At 33.4% G+C, this 15,479-nt stretch overlaps 1 protein-coding gene across 1 annotated transcript in view; it reads left to right on the top strand.

Annotated features, from left to right (window-relative positions):
* Positions 1 to 15,479, top strand: part of LOC118196447 (uncharacterized) — a 59,522-nt gene extending 44,043 nt beyond the window's left edge. Inside the window, exons 5-9 of the mRNA XM_085819537.1 lie at positions 2,241 to 2,356; positions 4,431 to 4,494; positions 7,304 to 7,426; positions 8,077 to 8,175; positions 10,898 to 15,479. Of these exons, the coding sequence (XP_085675663.1) occupies positions 2,241 to 2,356; positions 4,431 to 4,494; positions 7,304 to 7,426; positions 8,077 to 8,175; positions 10,898 to 15,037 (4,542 nt within the window). The 3' untranslated portion in view covers positions 15,038 to 15,479. The remainder of the gene's footprint in view (positions 1 to 2,240; positions 2,357 to 4,430; positions 4,495 to 7,303; positions 7,427 to 8,076; positions 8,176 to 10,897) is intronic.

Genomic DNA, 15,479 nt, shown 5'->3' on the forward strand with positions numbered 1-15,479 from the left:
CAATAAAGATGCATATGGAATTATGTTATCGATGAGCGTAGTTTACAACATTTCATACAAAACTTCGAAATAAACCGGATCAGGCGCCATCGTATACATCAAATTCATTGTGCAAAATCCAGAATAAAAACATGAGAGCAAAAATTGCTCAAACTTTCACGTCATTTTGGTTTCAAAACTCGGAAACTCACTCGTGTACCATTCCAGAGACCACATAACAACAGCTTTGCGCGTGGTACAGGCACGAAGGCATTGAAACTGAATGCTAGCCAATCAGAAACATACGGGATTTAGCCGTAAAGTAGTAGACTGATTTTTTTTAATTATAATTAATTAAAAACGGCCACTTGAACGACCTGGACCGAGCCAGGGATAAATAGAATTTTCTCAAGAGATTTTCTCAACGTCCCTTTTAAAAAGTAAAATAAAAATAAAAAAATCTTTTAACTGGCATCACTTTCCTCTACGTTTTATTTCTATTGTAAATATATATGCATCGCCTAGCAGTTAAGCCTGTAGCGTCATTAAGTTTTTTGGAAGCAGGAGAGATGAAAATGAGCAATGCCCTCACCGGGACTCGAACCACGGACCTCTCGAATACGCGTCGAGTGTGCTGACCACTACACCACGAAGGCATGCTGAGAAGGCGGGAGAAATACCTTATATACTCACCCTTTTAAAGAGCGACTGGGGATTAGAGGACCCAATCGCCAAATCCTGGTGTGGAGAATCATCATCCACCACCCTTCTTTTGTTCAGGCGCCACTGTAGAAAGATTATTCGAATTATTTCGAAGCAGGGGTAAAGAAAAATGAGCAATGCGCTCGCCGGAACTCGAACCTCGGACCTCTCGACTATATGTCGAGCATGCTGACCACTACACCACGATGGCATGTTAAGAAGGCGGGAGAAATACCTTATATTAAGTGCATTTTGTAAGCAGATATTTTACAAACAAACCTCAGCATTGCGATATCAAACACACAGACAAAAAACGCATAAATTTAAGATTTTTTTAAAGCGTTTTGGTAAAACATTTGGGGGAAAATGTATGCATTAGAAAGATCCTATTTTAGAGTTTGAAATATATTAGTTTCAGAAAAATGGAAAGTGTTTTAGTGTAGTATGTTTTCAATTAAGTGTTTTAGTGCCCTTATTTGACAAGTTTACGCTATTTTAAGAAATTATCGCATTGCTCCAAGCGTTCTCTCATCTTGTAACAACTGGTTTCACGTCCGGCTACAGTCGGAAGATCCAGGGTTCGATTCCCACAATACCATATGGTCCCTGCCGAGCCTGAACTTACCACCGAATAAATGACAGTTCTAGTCACTGTGAAGACTTTTCCCCCCAGAAATCGAGTTTATTTAGGTTCTAACCTAGCCAGAACGCCGAAATTGCTCCCCGGGGGGGGGACAATAACTCTACAGTGTTAGGAAATTAATGTTAAAATAATATTCTTTAAACAGCATTGTAAGAAATCGACAATTTATATACAGTACACAGATAATAAAGGCAATGAGATTTTAATAATTTCTAATTCGAATATAAAAAATAATAAATTTGAATAGAAACATAAGAAACATAAAACAGTTAACAAATAATTCAAAACACTGAAATTAATAAATGCTTCATTATAATATTTATGATAATATTTTACTCTTGAATTTTCGTATAGCATAGAATTCGCCATTTTCAGCCCAAGGTTCAGAATTTCTTAATTTCTTTTGCGCATTTTCGTTTCCTACCACTGATTACACAGCTCTTGTAGATCCAATATACAGCTCTATGAGTTAAAACCGGCATATGAAAAAGGTGCATGAAAACGTAAAAGTAAAACCTTGGCGTGACCTCAGATATACTCGCTTTATTGTTTTATTTAATTTCCATTCCGGTGAAAATCGACCAAAAAATAGAAGGTACAGAAAAGAAATAGTATAAAATAACTTGTCAGTTTAACTCTTTAACTATGCCTAGGTCTATACAGTTAAAAGGTCTATAGAGTTATACAAACTTGGCTGCTCTCATATACTCAACTGACGGTTGCGGGCCCAATAGTATTTCTTCACACTTTACTGAAAATTTGAAACAAGGAATCATCTACGAAAACATATACACTCAATTTTTAAGCTATATAATGTGAATTCAAATAAAGGATTCATATAAATTAAATATCTATGCATTGCCATGTTTTATTTCAAATGCTGTTTGTGAATATCAAAATAATTATTTTCTTGCAGGATATGAAAAATCGCTTGGGAGAGACACCAACCATCAGAAAGAGAATTTTAGCCCTTACGCTGGAAGAAAATAGTTACCTTCACGGAGCAGAAAGTATCTTAAGGGCCATATCAAAGTAAGTTTTAGTCCAACAAATATCGAATAATAGAATTTAAATCAGCTTCGAAGAAACCACAGACGCTAATAGCAGCATTCCAGTTACGTAAAAAATTTAACACAATAAATGCGTGAAGTGTAACTGCATAATAAGATAAATACAGGGGGAACTATAATTATTACATATATAATTTTATATATTTAATATATATAATTTAATTTACAATTAATTAATTAATTTACTACAATTTCATAATAATAATAATTACAATAATTTTAATAATAATAATTAATTAAATTTACTACAATAATTTTGCAATTATTTAATTAATTTACAATTTATTTATATATTTAGAGTATATAATTTTTATTTACAATTAAAATTAGAGTCTCTGCGCAACGGGCAGAAAGAAAAATTTTGGTGCACAAAACTGTTGCACCAACTCACTGAATTCACTATTCAAATGTAAACAAATGACGAAATTGTTAAACTTAGCGCCACTAAACTTTTAAATTGTGGATATTTCTGTAACTGTTGCATGCAGATTAACTAAAGGCATAAAAACCTGAAACCGGAACATACGAACATGCTAATTCAATTATTTTTAAAGCAAAAGATGCGCAATTTATCCACATATAAGAAAAATAACTGAGCTCACCGAACCGAGTAGCAGAGTGGATTTTTTACTTTTGATGGGGCCGATTGCAACCAAAAAGGGGGGTGCACAAATATATGTTATAGCAGTCCCATGTAAAACATATCAATGTTCTAATGCTATTCATTTTTGACCTATGTGAGATGCATACATACAAGGTGCGACACACACACACACAACAACAACAACAACAAAAAAAAAAAAAAAAAAAAAAAAAAAAAAAAAAAAAAAAAAAAAAACGAGACTGGTCCAATAAATCATTGTACTTACAGAATCAGTTCTCTGTGAAATAATCACCTTCAAAGTACCCTTCAGTATTCACATCCTGCATTCTGTGCTGCCACTGAAGGTAAGAGTTCTGGAACAAATGTTTTTGGAAGGCCCTTCAGGAGATTCTCCGTTTTTGCCTTAACCTCTTCAACTGTGGTAAAATGGGTTCCCTTTAAGCAAGATTTAACGTAAGGAAATAAAAAAAAGTCGCATGGAGCCAAACTAGGTGAATAAGGTGGATGGACCGTCACAGTAATGTTTTTGCTGGTCAGAAACTGCTTGAGAGATAGTGCCGTGTGAACGAGAGCATTGTCCTGGTGCAACAGCCATTCATTACTCCCCAACTGTTGCCTTTTTTCTCTAATTTTTTCACAGAGTCTTTTTAGTACTCCAATGTAGTAGTGTTGATTAACAGTCTGACCACTGTTAACCCACTCAATCATGATGAACGTGCTGGGGGCCCCCTTGGGCGAACAGCAGGTTCATCATCTTCCACACTGTCCCTTCCCCCTGACAACCACTTATGCCATTCAAACATGCTTGCACGAGACAAAGTTTCATCTGCACGAGTCTCGATTAACAATTGAAATGTTTCCTCCGTGGCTGATTTATTAAGTTTCACAAGAAACTTGATGTTGATTCGCTGTTCAGTTTTTACATTAGACATTTCCCAGGCGGAATGCAGTTGCACATGTTCACTCAGTGGCGCAGTTCTCCCAACTAACTTAAGTCGGAACTGGTCTCATGGATAGAGGAAATCTATGGCATGACGTCACCAAAACATTTGCGCCAACTCCACTCTTTTTTCAAGTTACACACTTCGTCTCGTTTTTTTGTGTGTCACACCTCGTATTAACGTATGTACAGACAACACAAAAAGTCTCTTCTTAATCCATTTTAAATCCATTTTGTAATCCGTTTTGGGAAAAGATATCTTTATTCTGCTCGTACATACTGTTGTCACGCAAAAACATCGTTTAACTCAATTCGAGAACAGTCAAAATGGATTTTTTCTTTGAAATATGATACTCGAAATTTTTCGCGATTACAATACTTCCTTTACTTTGTAAAAGGAAGTAATAAAAGTGAAGTTAAAATTTTTTTAATGATATAATTTTAATAAAACATTCTTTATTTTTATTTATTTATTTATATATTCCTTTCTAGTCATGTGGATGTGTTCAGCCGCTTAACTGGCATATCACGTCGATCAGAAGCAAGACTAAATGATGTAAGTATCTCACACACCTTTAAGCAAATAATATTTGATTTTGAGAAAGATGCCTGAGGAAAGTTTCTCATGGTTTTAGACAATTTTTTTAAATGTCTGAGGAAAGTTCCTCATTTTTTTAGATAAAAACATTTTTTTTTAATTTATAATATAATTTTTTGCAAGATTATTCCAGTGCATAATATCTCTGATTCGAAATTTTGTCTTTTGAAATTTTTACAAAAAATTTCCTTTTTTATCTTTTACTTAAAGTTTTGAATGCGCATATAGAGAGCTTCCTTCCCCGAATTTACAGCTTTTCAGACAAAATTTATCAATTTATTCTATAAATTATTTGAGCGTTTTCAAACCAGCGACCAAATACAATGTTAAAAGAGACAATTTATACTTAAGGGGAAAGAGGGGAAAATAACTCATATTTTAATTTTTATCATATGCAATATATCTTGTATTAATCTTTTTTGGATGCATAATATATGGTACATCATTTTGGATCCTTACGAATCTAAAACGAAATAAAGTAAACATACATAAACATAATATTAAGGCGAGCAGATTTTTTTATCAACATTTAAAATTTATGTATAAAACAGAAGTACCATTCATGACACAAAAGTTTTGTTTTGAAAAATTAAAATAAAATTCTAAAAATATTCTTTATGGAGAAAATAAATGTATTTTTCTTGGAAAGAATTATTAACAAAAAAAAAAAAAAAAGAAAAGAAAAAAGAAAAAAGAAAGAAAGAAAAACTCATTTTCTCTCCCTTTGTTTATATTAAAGCAATTTTACAATACTTTTATGTAATATTTAGTATCTTCTGAAATATAATATGATTTCAAAGACAAGCTATTTAATTTTTAACCCAAAGGGGCAGTTTGCCCAGAAGGGCTATTAATTTCGTTTTGGCATTTTGCGTCGATTCACTATAAACGGCGAATCACTTTTAAAATTGTTCCCACCCAATATTAGAGCCCTGGATTATATTGAAAGAAATTAAATAATAAAGAATTTGCATAAATGTATGTATATTTCTTGCATTGTCTCCAGCGCGCGAGACTTTGTATCGGAAATTCTAAACATATGCTCTTTTAAATATTTTGTGATATTGCTGTTGAACTCTTTATGGTTTAAGTGAGAAGAACATGATATTTAATAAATAAAGGTAACACATAAAACATTAAAAAGCACCCCTTTGCACGTAATATAAAATCGGAAAGCTTTCAGATTTTTTTTTTAATCCATAGGGGCTTTGTCCCTGAAGGACTATTGTTTTCGTTTTGCGATTTTGCTTTGAATCTTTATAAATGTCAGTTTCACTTTTCAAGCTGTTGCCATCCAATGTTAAAGTTCTGTATTATATTTGAAGAAATTAAATAATGAAAAATCTGCATAAATGTACGTATATTTCTCGCATTGTGATAAAACAACGGTACGTAGAGCCATCGAATTTTGAATGACGTAATCCTCATACGAGTATGGGCATGTGGAAGACCAAATTTGAAATTTGGAATTTTTTTTATTATCGATTTCATATTTTGTAAAACTTTAACGAATTGTTGAGTAACAAACTCAAGGATTTAAAAGCGAGCAATGGCAATACTCTACGGGGGGGGGGGAAACCTTCCATTCCTCTTAAAAATCTTTTCCAAACTTCAAGCAGGGTTGTAGGTCGACGTTTGGACAATTCGATTTATAAGAGTCCAAAAGAGCAAAAATCCCTGGATGATACTTCAAGAGAATTAGCAAAGATATGAGTGAAGGGTATGGTCATGATACCTATTTCTTGTTACATTTTTTTCCAGGAAATTAATAGTGGATTTTGACTTGTGGCTGCTTGCTTTGTCTTCATGCAGTTCTGCTGATTGATGGCATTGTGGGTAAAGGTGATTCATATTTGAAAACTGGGTATAAAATATGTTCCTGATAATATTTGGAGTTGACGTTAACAGTTTCCTGCACTGCCTTTAATTTTTATATGTCGTTATATCAAAAACCAACAACAATCATAAATTCCTTTGAAAAACTTTCTTCAGATTCGTTGAACCATTTTCTAAGATTTTTTTCTTCTCTTTGACTATAATGAATGGATCTTTTTTTTATTGCGATCATTTAAATATACGCAAGATTCAAAATCTAGTGTGACAACATGTTTCCATTTTTGTTCGAATAATTGTTTCTCGAAGAGAATCCTGCAGCGCGTTCTGCTTTCGGCGATACGTCCTGGAGAAATACGATGCACAAACGTTTTCTCGCCTTGTTAAGGATCCAGATCAGCATTAATCACTTTGTTTACAGTTGAAACTGAGCATTTTAATGATTATTCAACTGTTCCTTTGACTTTGCGGATTTTCTTTTAAAGTTAAAGTTTTTTTGAAACGTACCTTTGCAACATTCGAAACATTCCGGTTTTTCCTTTGATATGTATTTTGAACAATTTTTCTCCTTGTAGCCAAACTCTGACGTTTTGATACCCTTATTTATTGACAATATTATCTACCGCTGCTTTAGACACCGAAAAATCATTGCTTTCAGAGCACTTTTTAATAACTAAATACGAATACTTTTCTCCGGAAAGAGCACAAACATAGCCTTCTGTCCATTAATTCTTTAAAAGTGCCATTTTGAATGAAAGCAAAATTGTTAAGCAGCAGACTATGCATAAATGTGAAAGTACAAGCGATGCTACGTACGTGAAGAAAGCAAATTAAATCTGTGTGCTATTGATTTGAAATTTAAAAAATTTTGTATGATATTTTGAAATAATATGTATTTATTTATTCTCTCCTCTCTCCTTTTTTATCAACCAAGTCACAAGTAATGGAAGTTGTTTTAAAACTGGGCATTCAGCATAAGTTCCTGATGGGAGTTTCGTTGCCATCATTTTTCCAAAACTTTCTGAAAACACCTACGTCATTTCAATCATATCCAGAGGTAAGAACTTTCAAGTGCAATCGTAACAATTTCTGATTGCTATCTTTATTTCGAAGAAAATTGAAAATCTATCAAAATTAATTTTAGCTCTATTAACTTAGAGTCTTTAGGGAAGTAAAGAAAGAAAAAAGAAAAGAAAAGAGGAAAATAAACCTGATTTTGAGTTTTACTATTCCTCTAGAATTCTATTTTTTGTGCTTGGCATGCATATTTCTCTAAATTAATTATACCTTATAATAACTGCATACATTTCGAATAACTAGTTTTGTTCTTAAAGTAACTATAGCCAGCATGAGTTATATTTGCTATGAATTTTTCATTATAATAAATATTTTGTACATCGTAAACATCTACTGATATCAGATGGAAAAATTATTGCTTACCCTGTCATACATTATTTTTGAGCACATTTCTACCCGCAGTACTTTATATTCGGTCGTATAACGCTGGTACACGCTGCTTTAACGAAATTTTAACTTTCGTTTCATATAAACATGAAATATATAAAAAAATTATTACGTTTTTATTTCACTACATAAAAAATTATATCTTCAAATATAACGTAATCACTCTGCCGAATTAAATTTATAGTTCTTAAGTTATACATAAAGATATATTACATTTATAATACTTCTTTTTTTTATAAACAGGTGTGCCTTTTCCTCTCTCAAATACCCTCAAGTAATTCACATAATGCCTCCGCCTGGAAAGATCAACACATCATCTTACAACAAAGTATTAGGAATTTGGTGAGTATCGACACTTGGATAATTTCGTACTGGACAGTAATATTATATATTTTGTGATAAATACTTTTATTAAAATATGAACAGATTTTAGAAATGAAAAACTGAATCAATAATAACATTACTTGTTACAGAACATTATTTTCTTGAAGTGCTCCCCCCTCCAAGGGCGGGCACTAGCCATTTTAGGCCACTCCTAAGGCCATAACTGGTGGCCATTTTGTTATGGAGGCACTTAATAGGCGGCCACCATTACCTCCAATGAAGGGACAGACAATTTGCATCCATGCCTTCTCCGAGAATCGAACCCGTGCCCTTCGGTACGGTAGTCAGACTCACTAACCACTTCCCGCCCTTTTATTGAAGTCGTAAACAGAATTTTCCAAGACGATTATACGCCTTACTAAGTGGCCGAAACCGCTGAAAACTGGTAGATCGTCCCAGGTTAGTTTCCGCACGAACGGGTTTGTTACATGAAACTTATTGTGCTTTTCACATGTGTAATATGAATACCAGCCATTTACCCATACGATAGTCCTTCACGAAGACATCCCTTCCTTTAGACAGGTATCCCTCCTGTGCTATATCATTTAACCAACTAAGCCTATAATATCAACAATTAACCAACTAACAAACTATGTAAATGGGGAGAAAAACCTTGGGCGACGCAATCGCTAATATGGAAAATCGCAATAAGAAAGGAGACCCAATCGTTATATCTTGGCAGAGAAAAATTATTGTCAAACATTTTTTAGTTCGAGCGCCACTGTAGTGATATTTTCATTTTACTTTTTGCCCTCACCTGAATTCCAAATCCGGATCTTCCGATTACTAGCCGAATGTGCTTCCCAATTACATGCCGAAGGCACGCGCTAAAGGTGGGAAAAAACCTTACGGTGCTACTAAATATTCAGACAAAGGGGAAACTCAATAGTCGATATAGCGCTTATAAGAATAGCAACAGAGGACACGGCTGGCTTTACGACAGGACAAAGTGCCTAAGCCTCCCACTTAAAATTTAGATTATAAATTAAAATTAAAACCGCTTTCATTTAATATTGCGGTGAAACAGATGAAACGGAGAGAATTTAGCGCAGAGTTTCCTCATGCAAATAACGTGTTAATTAAAATAAATCTTTCAAACTATATATAGTTTATAAGCAATATACTTACAATTTTAAAATAGAAATACAAGAATGATAACTAAAAATGTGTATACTAAACATCAAATTATTACAAAAATAACACTACCATAATATCAAAAGGACAAAACCATTCTTTTATGGCATAGAATCAAATGTGTTCGCTCGCTGAAGTGATTTTTTTTTGAAATTTATTTATTTATTTGTACGAAGTATAAAGGAAGTTTGTAATCGTGAAAATTTTCGGGTGTCATATTTCATTAAATGTCCATTTCAGCCACCCTAGAAACCACTTGATGATGTTTTTGCGTGACATCTAAACGTACGGACAGAATAAAAGGCTGTTTTTGCCAAAAAATGATTGAAAAATGGATTTGAAATTTATTCAGAAGAGATTTATTTTCTTGACGTCTGGACGTACGTAAGTATGTATCTCGGATAATTCAACAACGAGTAGCCGTAAAACTTATATTTTGTATATGAGTTTGCTACAATATGTAGTTGTGCACCTCCCTTTTCCGTTGCAATCGGCTGCAGCAATCGTATATATATAAATATTCCCACTCTGTTACCGGGCTCTGTGAGCTTAGTTTTTTTTTATTCCTATATGTTAGTAAATTGAGCATTTTTTGCTTCAAAAGTGATTGAATTATGCGGTTTTTATGTTTCGGTTACGGTTTTTATGCTTTTAGTTAATCTGCATGCAATCGTTGTAAAATTATCAACAATTTAAAAGTTTAAGAGGCGAGATAAGCCTAATGAAAAGCCATTTGTTTACATTTGGAACTCAGTAGAAGAGTGAATTAAATCAGTTTCTGCACCTTCAATTCTTTTTGCCGAATAATAATAATAATAATAATAATAATAATAATAATAAAAACACCTTTCAGTTTTATGCACCAAAAAAAATCTGCCTTCTTGCCAACTAACCGAATAGCTTGTTTTTGCGTACAAACTCTAATTCTAATTGTAAAAACTACTTCTTTTAACTGTTTTAACTGCATCTATGTGTTTATCTGTATTCTACATTTTTTTAGTTAATTGAGATGTTTTGAGTTTTTATGTACTCTTGCTTTGCCGCGAAGTGAGAACTAAATTAATTGAATGAGAAATATGTCTGTAATGAAATTCGAGAAAATAAGTTTAAATGAAACTTAGCAATAATTTAGTAGGCCACACAAGGAAGTCATGTCGTATCCATATCAGATTTTTTCTTTCAGTGATCGTATACAAATTTTGAAACTTATCGCGTCACAAAAATTTTCATAGTCTGATGCCTATTTTGTTTGATTCTTTTAAAACTAAAACCATGTATATTTGAAAATCTTTTAAAGTCATACGATCTTTTTAAAAACTTTGTACATATATACAGTGCATAATAAGATTAGAATTTCTTATGTTATATAAATTGATAACTAGACGGATACTCTAAATTTATGGTAACTATGCTCTTTTATTTCAAATAAGAATGATGCTATTTTATTACAAACAAGAGATTATTAGAGCTAACTTCAAAATTTGTTTTGTGCTGTTTCTTTTAAAACGTTAAACTCAATAATCTAAATATGTCATTTCCTTTTTAGGAAAATTATTTAACACAAGGCGCAGCAGGAATTGACATTTGGTATATCAATGATGATGATAAAGATAACACTTGTGGTGAAGGTCCGTTTCCGCTACTGCATCAAGTTTTGGAAACTGTTACAGGAAACAGGAAACAATTCGGTTCATTCAGAGATCTTGACATTGTTCTTTCAACTGGAGAATCTCAGATTTCTGAAGAAGTACAAATATTACATGACTCTAATACAGATCCAGAAGAAATGAAGAAATTCAAATGCGAACGCATTGGTTTTTTCCGACATCCTAAAGATTGCACAAAATTTTACCAATGCGCAGAATATCGACCCCCAAACTGGCAACCAAGTAATCAAAATGCAGTTTTTATTTACAAATGCCCTCAAGGCTTGGTGTTTGATGAAACTCAAGAATCTTGCATTTGGCCATCTTATTCAGATCCATGTCCTGGATCAGATGAATTATTACCAGTACCTCCAAAGAAATTCTTCTGCAGCACTCCTGGTTTCCACGTAGATCCTACAGATTGCAGATGGTTCTATTATTGTTCAGATCTTGGTGACGGACGATTAGAAGCATTTCAGTTTCAATGTCCATCGCATCTCTTAGGTTTTGACGAACGTAATTTACTGTGCAACTGGAAATGGACGTTACCAATTTGCAGTGTGAAGACTGATGGGAAAAGCAGGCAAATACTTGATGAGAGGTCAACTGCTGTCTTAAATATTAGCGATATTAATACTGATGCGGAACAGGTGAAAAGAGATAGAATTTCAAAAACTTTGAAACATGCAGACGAAATTTTCAACTTAAATTCTACAGTTTCAGTAAATGTTCCCAAACAAGGACAAAGATTTCAAGGAAATGTGACCACAACAAAAACAGGAAGCACTGACGAAGGTGCAGTAAGGGATTTTGAAAATATACTTAGCAAACAAACTTTACAAGCAAACAAACTGACTGAAAGACAGAATGTATCTAATGCTACAAAAAATCAAGCTAGATCATTGCTGAACCACAATGAGATAAAATTTGATCTGAAGTTAGATACTCCTATTGTAAACACATCTGATCTTACGTCGCAAAATTTCAATGAAACAGAAAATCGTCCTGAAAGGAAATATGGAACTGCTTACTGGCATAGATCTTGGGTAAATAACAAAGTTATCAATAATCAGCAGCAAAGAAATGTTGTAAACAGTTTACTCGGCATTAATCGCAATCACAAAACTCACAATGTAAACTCTTTTCTCATTGAACGTAAAGAACATCACAATCCAGACGACAATAATCTCTTCGAAGGTGAACCAGAATACCTGCCATTCACAATTGGAAATGAAATTCATAACCAAAACCGTATAAGATCACCACTTACAAGTACAAATAATACAGCAAATAGCAGTTATATGCAACCGCAAAACAAATCTGGAATTGGTAGAGTACGAAAACTCAGAATTGATAGTAACTTTAACATTCTTTTAGACGAAGAACGATATCCACCTACTAATCTTCGGCAATTAAACAGAAACTCATTCTCTACCACTGCGTCTTTAGACCAGTATTTAGAATCTCAAACACAAACTTCGAAAGATGACCAAAAACCTGTGTCTCCTTTAAATAAAGATAAGCAGTCACATGACGACACAAAGTTCCAACCAAATCGACAAAATTCTGGTCATTCATTTACGCCTATAAAATGCGCAAAATTGAAACACGACGAAACGTATCTTGACGGTTCTCACAATAACTTAGACTGTGTAAGTGAAGTAAGTCTTTTTGTTCAAGTTAGAGAAAACAAAAATTCCGATCGTTACATTTTGAAAAAAGAGCAGATCACTAGATCTGCTCATCAAGAATCTAAGCAAATATCCGTCAGTACCCAGGTAGCTGAAGAAAATATTAAAAGATTAGACAAATTAATAGCGGATCCAGAAGTATCCCCACGACCGGTTTATAATGAAAGTAAGCAAATGAACAATAATCGCTATACATGGGGCAGATCATTGTCTTCCAATAATTCAATATCCGGAGAATCTCATATAATCTCAAACCCATCTAACACTTTTTATGAAAGAAATGGCACACGTTCAAGTGGAGACACTAGTACAACAGCCGACAGTTTCTATAGAATATATGCTTCTTTAGATAATACAGATTATAATGAAACCGATAAGAAAGAAATAATTTCGGACATTATCAAAGTCTTCAGTGAATCCCATGAGATTTCCAAGGAAGCAATAACTTTTAAAAATGCAGAAACTGCTAATCATGCAATATCTGAGCCAAAAACAGATGGAAAGACTGACGTGGCTAGTTTGCTGCCAAGTCCAAATGTTAGTGAAACTAAAATGATGACTTTGAAATTTTATCCGCAAGGAGTTCTCTTAAATGTTGATTTAAACCACATAAATGAACTTCCGCCAAAAATTTTGTATGAGGTGGATAAAATGCTTAAAAAGTACATGTCAAATGGAGACATAGATTTAGCTGTTTTAGAAAGACAGCTAAATACAACTATGCTGAATGCAAGTGAAACTGATTTCGAAAATCCTGCAAATCGTAATCTGTCGCAGATAGACCACATGTTAGATATAATAGAAAATTTGCTTAAGTCTAGCGATGAAAGCGAAAATAATTATGAACCATCAACTACAAATGCTCCAAATGATTTTCCAGACCTTGGACTTATTGTTACAGATAACTTTTCAAATTTAAATAAAAATGCACCAGAATATGAAAATATTAATACTAGTGCGATAGTTCACGCGACAGACCACCAACTGTCAAGTGAATTACATGTGGACAAACCCGCACACACGAATGATTTACCTAATGTTACACAGCAGAACAGTCATACTGCAGAGAAAATTCAAATCCACATTTCTGAAAATGAAAGACCTTTTGTACGAAGACGATTATTCAGGAAATACAGATATCCTAGCATTCGAGAACAATTGCAAAGGCAAAACTATAAGCAACATCATTATAATGGCAGTAAACACCTATCTTCAGCAAATCGGGAGAATCCTGAAGCAAAAAGAATAGTTGACTATAAATCAAATCGCCATAGGTATCCTTCATTAACAGAACAACTTAATAGGCAAAACGTTCACCACAACAATTCTACTTTCACAGATAGACATGTCTTAGAGGAAAAAGAGTTCCAGGATGAAAGAAAAGATGGGCCGTTACCAAACAACTTCGAATTCGGAACGAGACTGAGGACAACGGAATATGACGATAGTTTTCAACATCAAGTACATAATCGTTATTGGATACCTCAATATTCAAACGAATTCCCTGATCGTAACTTACGGCAAGCAAGTATGGAAAATACAAATAGCCCAGAATTAATTGTTCCCTTTCATCCAAACTACAAAGTAGATTTTGATGACGATAAGGATTCCAAAATTCAAAGCAGAATACCTTTGCAAGAATATGGTTATATATTAGACAATAATGGCACAACTAATCGTCAAAATTCTTTGGATTATTCAAGATTTAGATATGCACTACCTTTGCCTTTATATCTTCCAACAGAAAATCCAGTCATAACGCTAAAAGACACGAAATCCTTAGTTACAAATTCTTTCTACTCTGAGAATGACAGTTTCTTTGTTACTGAGCAGTTTGATCTTCATACACAAAAAACATCTGTTAACACAGAACAGCCAAGACGAAAACGCAAATTAAGGGTCTTAGTACGAAAATCTAACGTTAATGACAATCACAATGTTCCTGCTCAAAATCGGGATGATACGATAGCACCAACAAATCATAAACTACCTGAAAGATTTTCAGACAATGTTCTTAAAATCCTAAGAACTCGACTATCTAAGAAATTGAACGTTGATTCTGAAAGAGATGTTAAAATACAGATTCAGTTTGAAGATCACGTATGGAACATTCCATTCGTAAATAATCAAAGTGAATTTTCAATACCACCAATTATTTGCACAAGGTCTGGTTTGTTCCAGCACCCAAAAGACTGTAATATGTTTTATGAATGTTTCTGGGACAAATGGGTACAAAAATACACACTTCATGTATTTTCGTGTCCTGTTAGATTAGTGTATGATGACAGAATCCGAGGGTGCAGTAGACCAAATGCAGAGTCACGTTGCAATAACATTGTTAAGCGATGATATTTGTGTGCCCGTTATCGAATGTGTAATGTGCCAATAAACTGATTTCTGCAAAAGCCAGAAGGACGCAGTTTGATAACCACGAGTGAAGAAACTTCAGCAACTTATAATCACCCTCCCTTAAATGAATTATAAAACATTTAAGAATTGCTGAAACAAATTTGTATCTATGATAAGCATTTGCTGTAAAAGGACGAAAGATACACTACAGTGAGAAAAAAAAAAAAAAAAAAAAATCAGTCAAAATATTCAGAATAGTTTCCGCTAGAACTCATCAAAAGCCATTCATTTCAGCAGTAATACTTATTATATAATTAAAAGATGTATATTTAGTAATGTAAATAACTGAACATTTTAAGGAGATCCATGAAAATATCTGTGCATATGTTAAGCACAAACCTGAAATATAAATAAATAAAATAAAATAAAAAATATCTTAATA

The sequence above is a fragment of the Stegodyphus dumicola genome, chromosome 6, assembly GCF_044657685.1.
Source record: "Stegodyphus dumicola isolate Sdum_Otavi_A_Nest chromosome 6, ASM4465768v1".
In the NCBI taxonomy this organism is placed as follows: domain Eukaryota; kingdom Metazoa; phylum Arthropoda; class Arachnida; order Araneae; family Eresidae; genus Stegodyphus; species Stegodyphus dumicola.